This window comes from Lepisosteus oculatus, chromosome 15, assembly GCF_040954835.1.
Source record: "Lepisosteus oculatus isolate fLepOcu1 chromosome 15, fLepOcu1.hap2, whole genome shotgun sequence".
In the NCBI taxonomy this organism is placed as follows: Eukaryota; Metazoa; Chordata; class Actinopteri; order Semionotiformes; family Lepisosteidae; genus Lepisosteus; species Lepisosteus oculatus.
This window is the reverse complement of record NC_090710.1, coordinates 17,098,207-17,117,584: the sequence shown is the minus strand read 5'-3', so window position 1 is coordinate 17,117,584 and position 19,378 is coordinate 17,098,207. Positions and strand designations below refer to the sequence as shown.

At 39.2% G+C, this 19,378-nt stretch overlaps 1 protein-coding gene across 17 annotated transcripts in view; it reads right to left on the bottom strand.

Moving 5' to 3' along the window:
- The window catches only part of mycbp2 (MYC binding protein 2), a 104,740-nt gene that overhangs the window by 42,949 nt on the left and 42,413 nt on the right, over positions 1-19,378 (bottom strand). For all 17 annotated transcript variants that reach the window (XM_015363797.2, XM_069179069.1, XM_015363799.2 and 14 more), the window contains 23 exons: positions 17,710-17,829; positions 17,277-17,358; positions 16,702-16,819; positions 16,210-16,414; positions 15,946-16,099; positions 14,352-14,524; positions 13,631-13,756; positions 13,228-13,355; positions 12,231-12,322; positions 10,997-11,131; positions 10,620-10,703; positions 10,164-10,260; positions 9,686-9,878; positions 8,257-8,531; positions 7,068-7,289; positions 4,663-4,854; positions 4,001-4,207; positions 3,333-3,470; positions 2,668-2,846; positions 2,156-2,298; positions 1,637-1,737; positions 489-707; positions 84-306 (listed from right to left, as the gene is read on the bottom strand). In XM_015363797.2, the coding sequence (XP_015219283.2) occupies positions 84-306; positions 489-707; positions 1,637-1,737; positions 2,156-2,298; positions 2,668-2,846; positions 3,333-3,470; positions 4,001-4,207; positions 4,663-4,854; positions 7,068-7,289; positions 8,257-8,531; positions 9,686-9,878; positions 10,164-10,260; positions 10,620-10,703; positions 10,997-11,131; positions 12,231-12,322; positions 13,228-13,355; positions 13,631-13,756; positions 14,352-14,524; positions 15,946-16,099; positions 16,210-16,414; positions 16,702-16,819; positions 17,277-17,358; positions 17,710-17,829 (3,606 nt within the window). The remainder of the gene's footprint in view (positions 1-83; positions 307-488; positions 708-1,636; positions 1,738-2,155; positions 2,299-2,667; positions 2,847-3,332; positions 3,471-4,000; positions 4,208-4,662; positions 4,855-7,067; positions 7,290-8,256; positions 8,532-9,685; positions 9,879-10,163; positions 10,261-10,619; positions 10,704-10,996; positions 11,132-12,230; positions 12,323-13,227; positions 13,356-13,630; positions 13,757-14,351; positions 14,525-15,945; positions 16,100-16,209; positions 16,415-16,701; positions 16,820-17,276; positions 17,359-17,709; positions 17,830-19,378) is intronic.

Sequence of the window (19,378 nt, the reverse complement as noted above, 5' to 3'; positions counted from 1 at the left end):
TGGAATGCACCTTCATTGTAGAATCTTTCCCCTTGTTTCTGCACTAACTACTAATTATTTCAGTTAGGAATGATTCTTTTTACCTGGGAGCACTAGCACCATAGTAGGCCACCCATTTGAACCAGAGAACTTCTTCAGTTCTGTCCAGGTGTTTATGCTTTCATGTGCCATTTGTCTGTTGGTAAAGCCCGAGAACTGCAATGACTTGCTAGGAATCAACAAGCGCAGGACGTCCTCAGGTTGAGCAGTACCACACTGGGGGTCAAATTCAATGGTCATCCACCGTACACAGTCTGGAAACGACACCTGGGGAGGTCAGAAAGAGATGTTTTAGCACGAAGAGCTACATCAAATGAACATTCATCAAGTTCAGAACCACTTCTATTCATCTTGCAGCTCTCGATGCATGGGCTTTCCAGACCATTGGCTTTGATCTAAGGCAGTAGACCGAGCCGCACTGTTGGCGTCTTCATGTGTAGACTGCTTACCTTGTACTGTGTGACTGCAGCTTGTTTGTAGGGGTGATCACTCTCAAGGACAGCGTAGTGACTGGAGGTGGTACAGGCCGAGAGGCCCTGCTCAGGCTGGTTGCCAGTGGTGCTGTCAGTGGACTGGTTGGGGTTGAAAGCGGGTGGGGCATATTTCTGGTTCAAAGCAGACACAGCAGGAAGCAGCTCTTGGACCAGACCAAAGACCTCTACAGCAGCCTGCATAGTGGAATATAGGACACCATTTCATTTCAAAGGTACAATTCGACAATCTGATTGATGACTACACTTGAAATTAAATAAAGCATAAAAAGCATATGAAACAGACTTATTATGCAACCAACCTGTCAACCTTCAAAAGGTTTTTTGACTACTGACACAGACATAACAGTAAGAGGCCTGGGGCTGTTTCATACCTCCCAGGAGTATTTGCAGCTAAATATAATTAATAGGTAAATGCAACACTATGAAGGCTTTATACTACAATATACATTACACAAAAATATAATCATTTCCTACATTCATCTTACATTTACCTTATTATTTCTTATTTCATGTCTACCAACCAAAATGTAAAGTACAGAGAAATATCTGTCTGTACTTTGTTTAGTGTCAAAACACAAAATATAATTAAGCATCTCATCTCGCAAGTCAAATACTGCTAAAACTATCATGAATATATTGCAATATTTCAGATTCATCCTGAAAATAAATACCATAAACTGTACAGACTTCAGTATTCACAGTAGGCCGTTTATCAGTGATTGCTAATTTATTACTTCTAGAACTAAAGATGAAAGTACAGTGTGTAGGTCAACAGATAATAGTTTGCAAAGATGACAAATCTGTTGAGTGCAGGAATCTTTATTTTTAACTAATTCACATTGAACTTTGATTCTATTACTGAAAATGTGGTAAAATTTATCTTTAACACCACTAAAAGACCTCAAGCCACTTTGAGCTAAAAGATAAATATCAGAACACACAAAAGCAAAACCAACCAGCTGGATGACAAAACACATTGCTACCGTTGTATGTGCTCCTCTCTGAAAATGCACTTGACCCCAATGTTTGCTGCTGTTCATGCCCTTTTTTCCATTATATTTTGGACCTCAGGAATACCATAACTCAACTAATACTCATCTCACCTTAGGAACGGAAGCAGCAACTGGTCCAATATAAGCCAATATAAGGGGCAGCAGCATTGAAAACAAACTGGAAGAACTTAACAATTCTGGAATGTCTTCAGCTGAAACGACAAAACAAAGTTCTAAAAAACCATTGCAGAAATCACAACATATATTTAAAACCTTGCTCCAGAATATTTGTTACAGGACTCTACAGCTGGTCATCATTGGGACTTTCATTTTACTTCAGTCCTGGACTTTGTTCCAACAGTACTTTACTCACTTAAGTGGACCTTAGTGATTGAACTGACTCCACTATCCAATGTCTCTTAAATATCTCATATTGTAAAAGAAAACCGACTTGCAAGGATAAAGAATTGCCGACCCTTGCCCTGTTTTCTTTTAACACTACTGCTCTTTTCCAAATGGCTTACAACTCTTTTTAAATTCCTTGCTTCACTGACACCATACAGCTTTCATTCAGGAACCCTACGTAAAGATAATTGTGGGAGGGAAGTCGCCTCAAGAATGGTCTCTTACCATCGACGGCAAAGGCCCTGTGCAAAAGATCCTTGGCTGCTCTCACAACAGCACTTACGACAGACAGCGCCCTGCTGCAGTTCTTATCCTCCTCGTTGGCCTTACTCAGCAGCTGGGACTGCAAGTCTCCGTCATACTCACTCCTGCACCAAAACGCAAAATGAATTGAATTCAAGGACATATAATCTCTTAAATATTAAGTGTGATCCAAAATTCATCATATTAGTCTCTGGGTCTTATTCTGCATTTTCACCTGCTCCGTTATTTTAAAACTCGGCACAGGAAAGATTGGGGGAAATATCTAACCCTTTACACCCATTTTGACAAAGCTTCCCCACCTTTAAAAGTCATCTGGTGCAGTCTATCTTGTCACGTAAACTGTTTAAGAAACAACCGCAGGTACAACAAGAACAGGCCCACAGAAGGAGAGACAGTGAATCCTTCTTTCTCCAGTGTTGACACAGAATGTCAATACGGTTCTCATGTGATGGATGCAGCTGCCTCTGGCTCACCTGTAGTAGAGAATCTGTGGAATCTGCCCACGGGTCTGATTGGTTCCATTGCTGCTGAGACTGCAGGTGCTGAAAGTGAATGTCACCCCATCGGTGCACTGCACTGTTGTCATGCCTCCATCCCCATTGGCTGTACGGCTGCCGTAGTTGCGTAACCTCACTGCATATTTCACACTCTCCTGTGGAAGACAGCGAGGTCTTAGAATATGGGAAGAGCACTGGAAAATATGAAACCTTACTTAGCTTCTTAATTCTTCCTACGTTTTACTTTAGTCTTCCATTTTGAATTCTTATTTGTTTTTGCCTTACACATCTTACAATTTCTTTTTACTATTTCTGAGATGAGAAAAAGGGATTATAATGTTTAGAAAATGTTTGTTGTATTAAAATTTTAAAGCACTGGGTAAGTAATTTCAGTTTATATGCATTTAAAACAAAACCAGGTTATCCTCAAAGAGCAGAAATTCAGTTTTTGTATATTAAGATAAGGTTCTAAATTAATATTTTTTTTACTCTTTGAAAAAGCAGCATATATTTTCTTACTTTCAGAAGGATTCTGAAGAGATAACTCTGGCAGATAACCTTGCATAAACTGTGCCAAAGACCTTTGCAGTGAGGCCAGTATAGCCAAAAACTAGATCATGAAAACAAAGGGCTGAGGATACCTTCAAAGGCACAGCTTTGTCCAGCCTGATTTCAGCAATATCACTGGGGGAGTCGTCAGTGCTGTATGTCCCTTTCACCAGCTCCAAAGATGTCCATCTGTGAGAATGAGCCGAATCCCCTGGGTGCTCAGTTTGGGTCTGCAAAAAGAAGCAAAGGAAAAACCCGAGGACTGTTTTGGCACAGATGTTCATTTCATGTGCTAAATAACTGCTAGGCTATTTGCACTGTAAGGTGTACTAAACTATCTTCATTATTACAGCAGGCATGGATAAAAAAAGCCGTGTAAGTAAATTTTGCTATATATATTTTATGCAGTTCCTGTCTTTAATACAGAAAGTGATTGAAGATTCCTCATGTACTTCCCCATTCCTTTTAATTGGGGTCACAAAGCAACTACATCGGGCTTTTCTTAAAAAAAAATATTTATTATCATCCAAAAGAATGGGCACCTTTTCATTTGTTTTAATATACATGTATAACTAGATTTATTTGAAATATGGAATGAAACGTTTGAATATGATCAATGGCCTTCTTTACTTTTTTCATTAAAAATCAATATCAGGTATATTCATTATTTAAAGATACACAAAACTGGAAAAACAAAGGGACAAGAGATTAGTTTTAAGTGATTAAAACAAGGAATTATTAGAACACAGTTTAAACTTACGTCATCAGCAAGAACCTCAAGTTCATATTCATGGATCCCTCCTCCGCCATAGACACAGAAGCCCACAAGCACCACGCCATGCTTGTCGACCGAGAAGCAGATTGCATCCGGAGAGCCATTGCCAGTGTTCCAGCTCCGTCCTTGGCTTGTCTTGGTGAAGCGGTTAGGGGTGGACTTCACAGAATGTAGGGAGTTCAATCCATCAACCTGCACAAAAGTCCAGTTTCAGACGGGGTACAAAACCACAAGTCCTCCTTCAGCTGCACTCGTCAGAAGCATGCCGTTTTCATAGCAAAACGTTTCGCTAACACTGGTTTTCTAACAAGTGCTACTCATCTTCAAAGCTAGATTGTCGCCATAATAACGACAAAATGACTGCTTCACTTTATGAAAAACCCAGCTACTCTGGAAAGATTAATTGAAGTCAAATGCAAGGCCACCTGCAACAGTGCCTCGGTTTCCATATTTTAAATCATAATTGAAAAAAATATGAACATTTTTAAATATATGTAATCAATATTCCATCTAAAAGGGTCTTTGTATTTGTCTGTCAACTTAACAAAAGCAGGTTGATTACACTAAACACAGATGCCATAAATCCTATTTTTATTTCACAGAAATACAAAAACCTCGTTTGATGAACTTGAGATGCTGATATGTACCTCTGAGCCCAGTGCTGACGAGGTCAGCTCGCTCACAATGCTCGCTAGTAGGCCACACGTGTTGGAGACTAGGTGTGGGGAGAAGAGCTCCATCTCCTTCCGTAGGCTCTTCCTCACTGGATGGACAACAATCACCAGCATTTTCTCCAAAACCTCCCGAAAACTGGTCATGCCCATCAGGTTTTCTTCACTCTGCATAATACCAAAGAACAAAATCAGAACAGGATCATGAGACATTTCTCCTTCATTTGCATTGGAACACGTGAAAGGTTACAAATAAAAGGTAATAATTTGGACCATTTAGCCCAGTGGTTCTCAAACTGTGGTACGCGTACCAGCAGTGGTACGCGGAGTGCCGCCAGCTGGTACGCCATATGACCCTGGAACTTTGTTGTGTGCGCTGAAAAATCAGGACAGGTTTTCATATTTTCTATTTTAATACGTGTTGAATATACGCAGCATACGTACTACGATACAGTGCGCGCTAATACTTCAGTGGACACAGAGCTACTATGTAATTCTATACCATTCTATTGGAATGCGAGCTATGGACACAAGTGACCAATTGTATTTAAAAAAAACTTATCTCCAGCAAATAGAGAGGTAGGAGAAGGAGCGTGATTTTGGAACAATGCCAATGTTGTAAGCACAGGAATGCATAGAAATGCGTGCTAGAAACGCTGGTAATCTTTTGAGCACGGGAAAGTGTGATAGAGAACAGAAAAATATTTAAGAACTGTTCTAAGTTAATTTGAGAAAAATACACCGAGCGTCCCTGTGTTTTGCTCCCATGCGCAAAAAATAAAAAAAAATAAAAAAACGGAAATGCAGAAAAATGCAAACTTGCGGATTGCTAAAGCAGGTAAGCTCCACACTATTTTTGAAGAACCTTATTTACCGTTGGCAAAAGAGCTGACACGTATTATGTGTGGAGAAAAACCTGCTGCCCGCTCTGAAGACACAGTCACTCATAGAATTATTGATATGGTGGATGATATAAAAAGTACGCTGATAGAGTGTTAAGATGAGCAGATGCTTTTCACTGCAATTAGATGAGTCTGTAGTCTATTTGGCCAATTTGCTCATTCAGGTTAGATACAAGTTTGAGGGTACGTCCCATGAGGACTTTCTGTTCTGTAAGCCGCTACCAACAGGAACTACAGGAGAGCACATATTTCAGCTTCTGAATGAATTTATCGAAGAGAATGTCATTGACTGGATAAAATGCGTCTGAGTTCGTACAGACGGTGCTAGAGCGATGACAACCCAACACAGCGGTGTAGTTGCACGAATTAAGAGAGGTTGCTCCAGAAATTAATGGACGCATTGCAACATTCACCTACGACCTTGGCAGTCAAGAAAATGTCTGACGATTTAAAATCTGTTAGACTCTGATGTGAATTGTATCAAGGCTCGAAAAATTAATTCACATCTGCTTTGCTCAACTAAACAGGCTTTGAGAAGCCACCTTTAAAGGCGCTATATCAAATAAAGTTTATTATTATAATATTTATTATATGTATGTGTGAGTGTGTGTGCACGTGCGCTCATGTTGGTCATTGAGAATTTCTGGGGTTCCTATGAAATGATGACTTGTAATTGGTACTTGGATGCTTTGGTTGGATTAGGGGTGGTACTTGGTCCAAAAAGTTTGAGAACCACTGATTTAGCCTATTTGGTTATTCATTAAATGGTTCAGGAATTTCATCCAGCCATTTCTGGAAGGAAACCGCATGTCTACCACATGGCTGGGCAGCTTATTCCACACTCCCACAACTCTTTGGGTAATGAAGCCTTTTTTTCTTGGTTTTAAAAGCTTTTTTGTCAATGCCTTTGAGGATTTTCAATACTTGTATCAGGTTGTTGTATCACTTGTTTCACCATTTCTCAAGTTGCCTGAATTATTCTTTGGATGGTTTAAGAAACATGTAAGTATAGCACACACTAAAATGTTTAGAGGTCATTATTCACAGTTTTATATTAGTAGCGTTATTAAAAACAACAAATATTTTAGATAGGTGGAAAAGGATTTTAGCAAGTTGAGGAAGTTAAAATACATTAAATAACTTTTTGGGGAATACTGCATTCTATAACCTTTAGTGCACTGAGGGATAAAGTTACATTTTAAACAAAATCAATAAGAGATCTAAGAAGTAGAAGAAGCAAAAAAAGAAACCAAGACAAAAACATTACAAGAAACCATTTAAGTCATGTATAATCAACTGCATTTGTTCCACAAAAGATAACTGAAGATAAGCACGAAAAGGGTAATCTCTCACAGTACAACGACGCAAAAAAAAAACCTTGTTGTGGCTTGGTGTATTTCCCAATTCACATAATAAGTAGCTCCTTTTGACTGTTCATCTACTATCTACCCACCCAAGTCTCACTGGGTTCGTACTTACATGGCTGAGCTTCTCCATGTGAGCCACCAGCAGGGGGAACCTGTGAGCCAAGGCTGAATCGTTCTCTGTGCTGGCCTGCTTGACCAGGGAGCGCAGCAGCACCTCCCCATCGTAGGCGATGGGCAGAATGGATGTCAGTTTCACCGAAGTGTTGCACAAAGCTGACATCACTGCTGCAAGGAGGCGACTGCTGGAAGTGCGGAAATTTGCATCCTGGATGTCCTACAAAATAACAAAAGTTATTAACATTATGATTCTCAATTTTACAGAAATAATACACGTCTTCCCTTCTACCTCATGATACTTTATATGCATTATGAACATTTACAGTGTGCCACATTTATTCAGTAATTTTGTTTTATAAAATGTTCATGTTCAAATGACAGTGCAACTGAAATATAGCCAGAGAATGCAGATATCCAAAGATTTAAAAGAATTTAGATATCAAAAGGAAAAATGCATCTTTTTCTCTGTATTATGAATTAACGGTGCCGTAAACTGAGCTAATGTATGTCACCCATCATTATTCAATTAGCACTTTTGTGAAAACATAAATCATCATTAAAGCAAACTCCTCTGACAGTAACATTTAAGTGTTCTGATTTTTGTGACAGCAAAATGATAAAAACAAAAGGTTGAATTAAATGTAAATCTAGAAAAACAACTGCAGAAAAATCGAAGTACTTAGGTGTTTTCACAATTCAGCAGCATCTGCATGGCAACAATACTACTGCATGAAAGAGCTGCTTCCTCATGTCTCAATATGAGCTTTTACTAACAGCAGGCGTTATGCTTGATTTGTAGTCTTTGTTTTACAAGTCTAGACAGAATAAATTAAGTTGCCAAGGATATCATCTTAAGGGGAAGCTAGAGTAATTCTCCGTAGTGAATTCCTCGATGAGAAAAAGCAGCTGAAATTCCCAATTTGAAACTACAGGTTGTAATAAATGAGGGAAGCCTTTTCTGTCATTTTAATTTCACAATTGCAATTCTGAGGCAAACACACAAATGCCAAATGCTAAAATACATACACAATTATGTACTGAAAACAAAAAACATACATAATGGTCAAGATTCAGATTAATTTATTGTAAACACCTGGAATCTGATCATTAACACGTAATGAAACCATCTCAAAGAGCCAAGAGCTCTGCTTTCTGGTGATGTTGTGCCTCGTGGCTGTCCTCACCTGGTCCAGGCAGTTGAGCAGATCACAGAGACAGGCCCACTGCAAGGCTGGGGTGGGGTAGAAGGAGTGGAAGCAGGCTGTGAAAGTGTTGTGACATTCCTGCAGCACAGCTTCTAGCAAAGCGAGGGGTTGGCTGAGGTAGCCCTGTGGGTCATTGTCCAGTTTAATCATGCAGTTGTCCATTCCTTCAGACAGGATCTTCCTCAGGAGACTCCTCGTCTTCCCCACACACTCGGCCAGCTTGCTGGACTCCTCCACTATAGCCTTGGTGTTGGCTGAAAGAAACATTCAACAGTCCATACAGTTATGGGACAGATGTTCACTAATGGACCCAATTATGACTAGAATTCAGACAAAAACCTGGAGGAAAAGACCAATCAATTTAGTGCATTATTACACGCATTGTGATTCACATTAAACATTACTTTTATTTTACTGTTAGGACTGAAAGTAGTTTTAATTATATGTATTACTGCAGCGATAATAAAAGCATAAGTTTAGCCACTACACCTGTGTGAACATATGCTTTGATTAGTTAAGTTAACTAACATTTGAATTCTTAAAAAAAGAGTGATTGAGGTTGATTGAGTGATTGAGGTTTAACTTTTTCCCCCTCTGTTAATTTCCAGTTTTAATGATATGTAATAAATTGTGCCAGGGAAGAAATGCCTCAGAATACCAGAGTAAACCAAAACTATGAAGATTACAGAAGCAAGCTTCATTGTACTTTTAGTATATAACTGGTTTCAAAAACACAGTAATAGTAATGAAACATACAGCCTAAGGTCCTTTTATGTTTTTCTACAGCTATATCCTGTGGTCAACAGGACGTGTACTGTGAAAGTCACAAAATAGGAGTATGTGTGGCCACGACTGGAATTAATACATTAAAGGTGTACATCTACAGAACATGCTACAAACGAAATCTTGTAGGATTATGTCCCATTCCACTCAAAAAGCCCAGAAACGCCTGTGTCTGTTCACTGATCTCTCAAGCCCAGTTGTCACATGTTCAACATACAACTGTTTTAATGACGTTCAGATCTGATTATTAGTGTACCAATATAACGGTCTCCTAGAATGTACCAATGGGAAGAGCAGCAATGAAAGTCCCAGGATCTGACCACCATAGCACTGTGCAGTGAGGTTACCTTCAGTCTGTTGCTACAAGACACCCATTTCCATGCCATCGCACTTGTCCCCATGTCCCCATCAATCAGTCTCTCTTACACAATAGTAAACATATCATTTGGCATGTTTTAACCACACTTGTCAACTTCCATCTATAATAATAGATTATTGCAACAGCTCAGGTTCTTGCTCATTAAGTCACCTTTTGAAAGATACTATTAGACAAAATTCTGGCTGGCATCTGGGGACGTCTAAGCCAGCCCCTGTGCATACGAGATGAAGCTGCAAGCAGCTGTACCTGATATGGGGTAAATCTCACAGATGTACACTCGCAGCAGGCGCAGGCAGCAGGTCCCCACGAAGCGCAGTCGCTCCAGGTCCAGCAGGGTGGCCGTGTACTGAAAGCCTTTAAGCCCCCGCAGCTCCTCCACACCCAGCACCAGTGTGGTCCAGCTCCAGTGGAGGATGCTCAACAATGACTCAAAACACTCCTGCACCACATCAGAAGACAGTGAACCGCATTAATGTCCGTCCAACACCTTTGTTTCACCTTTTGATGATTCTTCTAAAAAGAACCCAAACAGATCTAATTCCCCTGAAGCAGCTTTGTGCTTTCCCCGATTTCTTCTCATCCAATCTTTGTAGCTAACAGGTCAAAACACAAGGCGTGATGCAGAATTGTTTTATGTTCCTTGTGCTAAAAGAATATCTGTGCCACCTAGTTACAGTCTACTAGTACAATTTCTCAGTTCTAACTTCTGAAATAAAGTGCATACCACTGATACAGTCCTTGCAAACGATCTCTTCAGAATGTGCACAGGTTCACTGGTCTGCTGCTTTCCTTTTGCAGCGTTGCCATCATTGGATGGAAGCCTGAAAGAAAAGGCAAAACGTTCAATTAGAAATAAAAAGCATATTACAAACATACGTCATCACTAAGGAAGACATTTTGCCCTGGTTTCATGGAAAGAAGTTTATAATGGAAAAGGCACAGAAATAAAATCCTATAGTCCAGGCACAATTAAACTCATTATGAACTAACTAGTGGCAAAGCCCCAGCTGTTTACCATTGTACATGGGATATATGTTGAACCATAAAAAATACTTCACTGACATGGATAAGATATGAGGAACTGAGTTATTATAAAATATGAAAAGGAAAACTTTTAGCCAAATCTTTAATCATTACATCTATGCATACTGTATATACCCAGTAGAGGACTTCCACATACCTGTATAGCAACTGAGGTATCTGTCCTGCATTTACATCCGTACCATTATTTGATTTCTTGGAGCTTTTAAACTGGAAAACCACGCTGTGAGAAAGCAAAAATAAAATATATAATAAAGGCAATCTTTCACCACCTGTGATGTAGCCTGATTATTCACACCTTTGATCACGGGTTTATGCAGCTAGAAACTTCATGTAGATGCAGTAAAATGTGTAAGAGTAGTAATGTCACTAATTTTCTGCAAAACCAAAAGTGTCAAAATAGTGTGAACAATTTTAAAAACTGTTTTGTTCACAAAGCCCTGAGACTCAGGTTGCAAAGCCTGGATTGGGCCAACAGAGTAGGAGAAAGAGAGAGGAGGCAGAGGTGACACGTGCCTGTCATCTGTGGTGATGGTGGCCTGTCCATGGGAGCCACAGTCGCTGCTTGGCCCCGACACCCGAGCCCAAGCCACGTACCACCAGCCAGACTGCAGCAGCACCGGCTCATCAAACATCATGGCATACTTCTCCCTGCAAACACAGGCCCACGTCAAGACACACCGCCAGGGCAGTCGAACACCCTCAGCTGTCACAGATCTCAGGCATGCACGTCAGGGTGGAGGTGCCAATATTTTGTTTGCAAGAAAGCAAAATAAAGTCTACAAATTAAGAAAATTACTATGTAGCACGAAATGAACTCCTGTAACATCACAAAAGATTTGTCACACTAGCAGAATTTTTATCACATTAAACCTCATCAAATACGCTGCTCAAACACCTCAAGGACTCCTGTGCACACCATAGCTTCATTCTGAGGTGGTGATTATGTGAACCTGCTAACAAAGCAGTTGTGACAGCAGGGAGAACAGCCGTCTCACTTGGTGTTACCTCCATGCTGATACTGACAAATACAAACTGACTACTAATAGGGAGGAGCGACACAAATCCGCACAAGGCAGAAAAATATTCCTGCTGAACTACAACTACATAGGCACACTATTTCGGCACAAGGTTAAAATAAAATCTAAAGATAAAAATGCTGAGTTTCCTATTTTGCTATGTAATTGATAGTGTTTCTGATCTCAATATAGAGGGATCCACATTGATCATCATCATGCAGCAACCATTATCATTTGGGTGACTTGCAACAACCGTTGAGTACCAGCAGCCCCGCTTTACAGCAAACGAGGCAGAGAAGCAAGAAACCACGCTGCCAATTGATTGCACCAGATTGCGCAATCCAGGACACTAGAGTTAATACCTCTATTCTTCTCTATGGTATCCAATATAGTCCTTAAAACTTAGTTTATTGTCTGATTTAAAGAATGACACAACCTAACTTCATGTTGTGTTGAATAAGACAAATTGGACTGCATTCATAAATCTTGCCTTTGACAATGATAAGAGAGATATCCATTTAACCCAATGAGCTCAAGTGGCAGTCAATTTATTCTCGTCATCTGGAGACTGAATCTACACTATAATCCTATAAAATGAGAAAGTTGCAGATCAGGCGTTTAGAATCAGTACTGAAAACACCTGCGCTCATTTTGTCATAGTCACTGTTTCGCCGTCCTCCCAGCATGAGGAATAAAGCATATATTCTTTCGGGAGATAATGCAAACATTACCTAGCTGCACAGTCATAAGCTAGGACATCAGTCTCAGCCAGCAGGTCTCCATCTGTTTCATGATCTCCTCCATCAGGGCCCAGCTCAAACAGCTTAGGAACAGAATTCACAAATTCCACAAATTTAACCACTACAGTAAGCCCTCCGTTTAATGGACTAATAGAGGGGAATGGGTGCCTGTTATTGTAGAATGGGCATTAAATCATGAATGAGATTTTTTCAGCCCCAAAACACAGTTACATAAGGAAAAACATACCAAAAATATATGCTTTCTAGATCTATTGACTATTTCTTCAAAAACTGCAGTCAACTCAGTAAATGAAAATTGTTCCTGTCCTTTTTTCCCCCATAAACATTTCTTTTACGACATTAAATATTTTTAACGTCGTAAATATACTGTATAAAATTTACTGAAGCATTCATAACATGAACATCACCCATCATAAACAACTTCCATATCCCTGTACCACCTGTCCTATCCCTACATTGATTCCATTAATATTCATGCATTTAAAGGCATGCTGTACAAAAGACATTTGTTGTTTTATTATTTTTGCATTTTTCAGCCATTTCTTGCAATATGTCTCATTTTCTTCACATTGGTTTACTTTAATTGCTTCTTGGTGCATTCATAATTTACTGAGTCAGCTTACTCCTTGATTCAAACGATGGGGAACTGTGAAGTAATCACTGCTCATTTCATGTACTTAAAAATTATTATACATTAAATGTATTTTGCAACTCATTTCTACCTTTTGTTCTCCCTGTTATAAAGAATAAACCAAGCCTTTGGTCCTGACTGCCCTGTACAATACTATTTAAGATGACAGTAACTTTTTAGAATCTATTCTGTAAATTATTCTGTTATATGAAAACATCATATCTGATATATCTACTTCATCAGGAGTATGAATACATTTGAAGGGCACTATATGTACACGAATGTGTTACAGAACTTAAATGACACAGCTGGCAACAAGCAGACAAGTCAATTTACCTTGATCTTTGCAGTGTATTCTCCTCTACCCCCAAAGAGCCCCAAGCCTCCCAACAGGATATCTGCATCTGCATAGAAGCGAATGGCTTCCACAGAATGCGCTGAATACCCCCAGCCACCACCATGACCTACAAAAGTAAGATTTAATTTCATGTGCAACAATTATAAAATAAGAGTTGGCAGATTTTCAGTCTCCACAAAAAATATTGTCTTCAAAACTCCAATCAATACAAATACTCTAAGCACAAAGATGGAAAAGAAGAAAAAAAAAGAAGAAATCCTACAGAAAAGGGATAAAGGAAACATTTCTTTATGACAAACCTGTCCCTAAATAAAAATAGTGGAAATGGATATGCTGGTACCTGCAGTTCCAAAATTACACACTGTGTTAAAAAGCACTCACTTTCGAAACGGTTGACAACGCTGTAGTCTTCTTTAGAGTAAACTTTCATGACTGCCTGCGTCTCTTCCTCTGTGCTGGCAATTCCCATTTTCAGCTCTTGCATGGCAGCCAATGTGTCCAGACATCCTAAGGATGGAGAATCCACAGTTAAAGCCTTTTCTTTCAAAACGCAAAAGAAGAAAGTGCTTGCTTTTATTACTTCCTGAAATTATAAGAAACTTGTTCTTGGCATAAAGCACCTGGCAATCTCAAGCAAGCCACAGACTTCCCTGTTGCAGGGATCAAAATGCCTTTCAGTCACTAGTGATTCTGCCATTTCCAGCATCCAGGATGAGAACCAAAGTCATTAATTAACTCGGCTTCCAAGCTGCACACACCAAATCCACATGGCCACTTCTACCTTGTAAGATGAGGATACCCTGGCAGACTCATACTTGCAGGACTTACCCAATTCTGCATCACCCTCTGGGAATGATGATCACAGTCGGCACATAACAGCCCAGGCTTAAACTACCAATGTCTGTCTTGCCTGCTGGGCTCAAACTGTGCTCTTTGTGACCGTCTTTATTGGTCTACAACCAATAAATGATCCTTTAAGACACAATTATCTAAATGAAACCTTACCCTTTCTGTCCATTACACAACAAATATACCCCACTTGAAATATAGTGTCAGGGAAACAAAAACATTCTCCAAAAAATACATGTTGACAATAGCTTACCTAGTATATGCAGTGCACCATGGGACCTTGTTGTGGTGGCGCATGATCCTGTTGGTAGAGCTAACTCTGGACTCAGGATACTGCATCTGGACTGAATATCTGTGGCTGAAGGCATCCGCACATCAGCAATCACAGCATTGTAACACCACATCTCCCGGGATGCAGGCAGGAATCTGAGAAAGAGTGAAGTGATTTGAATAAACTTGAGTTTGTCAACATCCCAGTAGCTGTTCCCTTTTTTATTAACAAAAGCTAAGAAACAAAAAAAAACCCAAATGGAATAGAAACACTTAAAAAATCAACAACAACAAAACATTCTAGCTGAAATAAGACAAAAGTCAAGGTCGATGATAAAGGTCATCACAGACAGTTTGGACATGTAAAACAAATCGAGAATATGCAAAAAAACAGCCTTTTTCTACATATTCAAGAAAGGGACCCCAGATCCTATTGAATCGCTCCACAGTGATTATCCCACAGAAGCAAATCCTCTCCATTGAAATTTCCAGTCTTATGAACAATTTTTGGCCACACCATTCCCAACATGAGTGCTGATAATTCTTGCTTTGCTTATCTGTGAGTTGCCTCTGAACAACCAGAGAGGGCTAGTTCAGCATATGGGGGCATATGGGGGTATATTCTTCCCAAGAATATACCCCCATATGGGTACTTTTGAGTACCACTGTAATATTGCTGCCTAAAATTTTTAAGAACTTGGGACCGAGCCAGTAGAAGCATGTGAGAGTGACATCAGAAGACCTGTATCTGTCACACAAAGGAGAGAGTGAAAGATATATCTTGTTCAATTTAGTTCCTTACACCAAGTATCTTTCAGATTATTTATCTACAGTATTTTTAATTACAATTAGAAATTTATCAGCATTGCATTTAATCTTCAATCTTACTTTCTTTTCATCTTTTTAGCAGGGAAACAAAATATACAAGATGCTCTACAAAACACTGGTAAGGCTTCATTCAGACTACTGTGTTTAACTACAAGTGCTATATAAAAAATGGATACTGAGACCCTGGGAAAAGTTCAAACAAGGGCAACGAGTTTTCTTTCTGCATTTAAAGAATGTCATACACAGTCAAGCTGTATGGACCTAATCTATTTAGTGGTAAAAAAAGATTATATGTATCTAAAGCCCTAAAAGAAAATGACGAACAGTATCCTGTATCCAAATGACAATGTCAGCATGAGTTGTGAAAGATTGACCCTAGGATACAAGTGGAAAATAAGAGTAGATACCCTTTAGGACTGAAAAAAGCAGTCAGTTCTTTACACAAGAAGGCTGAAGATATGAGACAAGCCACTGAGCCATGATGCTAAAAGCAGACACCCTGGGATCATTCAAGGAATAGCTGAATGAGATCCTTGAGGTCATTAAGTGACTAGCATCTAAAATAAGCAACATCTGCTCAAATCATATTTTATTAATTTATACCTTATCTTCTGTTAAGATAATCAATTAAACTTCCCCAAAATAAAAAACATTGTACTTAACCTAGATGTACTCAGAATTCAGGATGTCTTGATGGTTATTAGTAATCTACTATCTCAACTACATTCTTACCATTGAGAAAGACTTACCTCCAGATGACATCATAGACTGGATCCAAACACACACCAAAGCCCTGCAGGTCCTCTTGTTCAGAGTCATTGAAGGTTCTGCAACTTCCATCAACCTTATTTATCAGAAGGCATTTGAAAGGCGTGGGCTCGGACATAGATGCAGGTACCAAGCCTAAAAAATAAATTATATTATATATTTCAAACAACTTTTGATAATAAATACACATTGGTATTTGGAAACTTTCAATTAAGGGGAAAAAAAAGGCAAAAGCTGATCTTTACCTATGATGTGTTTGCTGGCAAAGATCTCTGAAGTGGCTAAGACATGCGAGTTTATTAGTGCTTCATCAATCCTTAGGAAAGTCTGGTCTCCGCTAGCTCCAATCCAGGTAGCTTTTCGCCCATACTTAGCTCCAATATTCGGCATAGGAGATGGCTTTGCATTCCAATATGGCATGTCTACAATTGGCCTCCCAAGTTGTCCTTTCTGCCAAGAGAAAAGCAATACAAGCCCATTTATGTTGAGTGTACCATGCATTAAATACAAAGTATAGTTTTAAATGTAGAAAAATGTTCATATATGTTAAATTCTGCCATTATCATTTAATGACAATGACAAAGAAATCTGAGAGGAAGGCAAGTGCATTTAAAAAGGAGAACAGGAGGCTTTTTTACACAAATGGTTGAGAGTCTAGAATAAGTTATCGAGCCAAGTTTTGGAAACTAAAAAACAGGACATTTTGCTAAAATAATAATCTTTTCGTTTTTTCTTACCGAGAAACTCCCGAAGGTGAAGACTTGACCGTCCATTAGGAGAACAGCAGTGTGGTTGCTCCCAGCAGTCACCTGGATACTGGGGCCTGGCAAGGCCTGCACCAGGGTTGGAGATCCCCTGATGAGCAATTAGAAATAACAACAATAAGAATAAACTCATTGCATATAAGCAGCACTTTTCATCCCAAGGGATCCCAATTGCCTCATATGAAGGAGAGGACCCACTTCATCCACTACTGAAGTGCTGTCCCACCTATGTCACTCAAAGGAATCAAAAGGTGCCTGCAGCCCCACTACACTACGGATCACACAGAGAAGTGGAAAAACTGCTTCATCAAAGGAATTCACTTAGGTAGGCTAGAGTGCTCAACTCAAAGTGGAATTGAGTCAGGGCAAAAAGAGTAAACACTAGCCACCACTCTCAATTACAGTGTCAAGACACCTCCTACACCTTGGCACGTGCTGAATTATTAGTTTGGGAAATTTTGGTGCAGAAATTTGGTCTACCACAATTAAAATCAATAAATATTTAAGCTTTTGCAGTGTAACTAATACAAATCTTTGCTGTGCATTACCTGGAATTAACATCTCCATGGCCCAGTTGTCCATGCTGCCCATAGCCAAAAGTATACACATCTCCATTCTCCATCAACACCACTGGAACAAAGCAAATGAGACTTTTACCTCTTTGAGGCTTAATACAGGCATTCATACATGTACAAAGATTAATAATGGAAACAATTTATTTGTTCATCAGCACTTGATGTATTTACAGTACAAGACGCACACTGCCTGTGAATATTTCTATGTTGAAAGCTTAAAGGAAAGTTTTTTATAGTGCCCTTCAAAACATGATGTCATGGATGTCATGATGTGACCCTCGGCCTACACTACATAAAATGTGACTTTACAGAAACTTAGAGCACATGTTATGTTATGCACTGAAGATACTGGCAGATTCCTGGAGGAAGACTATAAAATTCGCCTGATGGAAATACGGGTACGTACCTGAGTGATGGAACCCGCAGCTAACCTGCACAGCTCGGAGCTCACAGTCAAAGCGCACTGCCCCTGGGGGGTAAGTGGTGATTTTGCTTGCATCCTTGTCCCCGCGATCCCCACTGCCATCTATAGATCGAGTGAAAATGTGTCAGCAAAGATGGGGTCAGCTGAGACACACTGTGGACAAAAACACATTCTGCAACTGTATATATTGGAACAAAGATTGATCAGCTAACGCAGCTCCTGACACACTGCTGCCACCTGTAAAAAGAGCTAAAACATAACATTGAAAAACAATGGTGAGACAAGGTTCTGTATATATTTGAAACCAAAAACAAGTACAAGTGTGAGCCATATCATTTCCCACCAGTCTTTCACTGTAGTTAAAATGCCTTCTCTATAATTTCTGTTAAAATGATTAAGAGTTCTGGTATGTTTTGCTCTTGATTCAGGGCACTGAGACATGAGTATACGTATTAAATGCTTCTCTTTTGCAGTAGTTACTATTATTGCTACAAGCAAAGTGATTCTCACTTTGGATGAGATCACTACAGCTGCTTTAGCCACTACAAAAACAGCTCACAATAGACAGCTTGTTTAATTACAAAGAAAGAGCTGAAAGCGCATTTGTGACAATCTGTGAATGCTATCCAATTATTAGTCCATAACTTAAAGCGCCACCAAAAGCGGAAAGAAAACAAAACAAAATTCAAACTCATAACCTCATGTTATTTGTTTGAAATTTGTTCATATGAAACTGTATGAAAAGTGGCCAAAGGATGGAAACAAGTCAATTATTTTAAGAAGCGTCTTAAAAGACAGAAAGTTACTTTTTTACAGATATAAACTATTTTTCAAAAAACTTACTACAACTCAAAGCATCAAAACACAGCAAAATGACACATTAATGTCTGATATCAATACTGCTGTACTTTAAAATTATTAAGACAGAATGGGCAAAGAAAGCTCCAACTAAGGTAGGCCACAGCTATCTTAAGAACATGTCACTTGAGCAGCAAAATAGAACAGATTTGCATGTCTATGTAAAGCAAATGATGTGAAGATACCTATGAATTACTTCTATCTCCGGCCACATCTTTTTGTCAAACCCCTCAAAAAGTTTTTTAAATTATTAGGTTTCCTAGAAACATGCATAAATCAGAAAACATGGTATGTCACAAACACATTAAGTATTACATATATAACAGCCTCTCCAGCACTACTGCTACACTCTTGCAGTCAAAAAGAACAAATTTGGTGGATTTCTTCTGTATCCTGATGTTTCCAATAGAGCAAAGCGAAGATAATCAAAGTCTCCTCAATGGCAGCTCCTACAGACCCACCTGTTTCAAAATTAAATGTGACCAACATTGAATTTGCGGGCAGGAAGAGCATGAAAAGCAGTGTGATGACAAGTCTGACATGCTACAGTGACTTGTGATCGTTGTGCCACATAGACATTACAGAGGGTTGCAAGCGTTGTGTTTTCTTCTTTAATAAAAAACATGGGGGTAAGACAAAGGAAAAGGCTTCTACGATTTCTCTGTTACATTTTCCATGTAAACATAATACAAATGCTGTTCTCACCAGCTCTTAAGATTATAGGTGATACGGAAATACCACACTACCCATTACATTTGTGTTGTGTGTGTCTTTGTTATTTGGAATCATGACC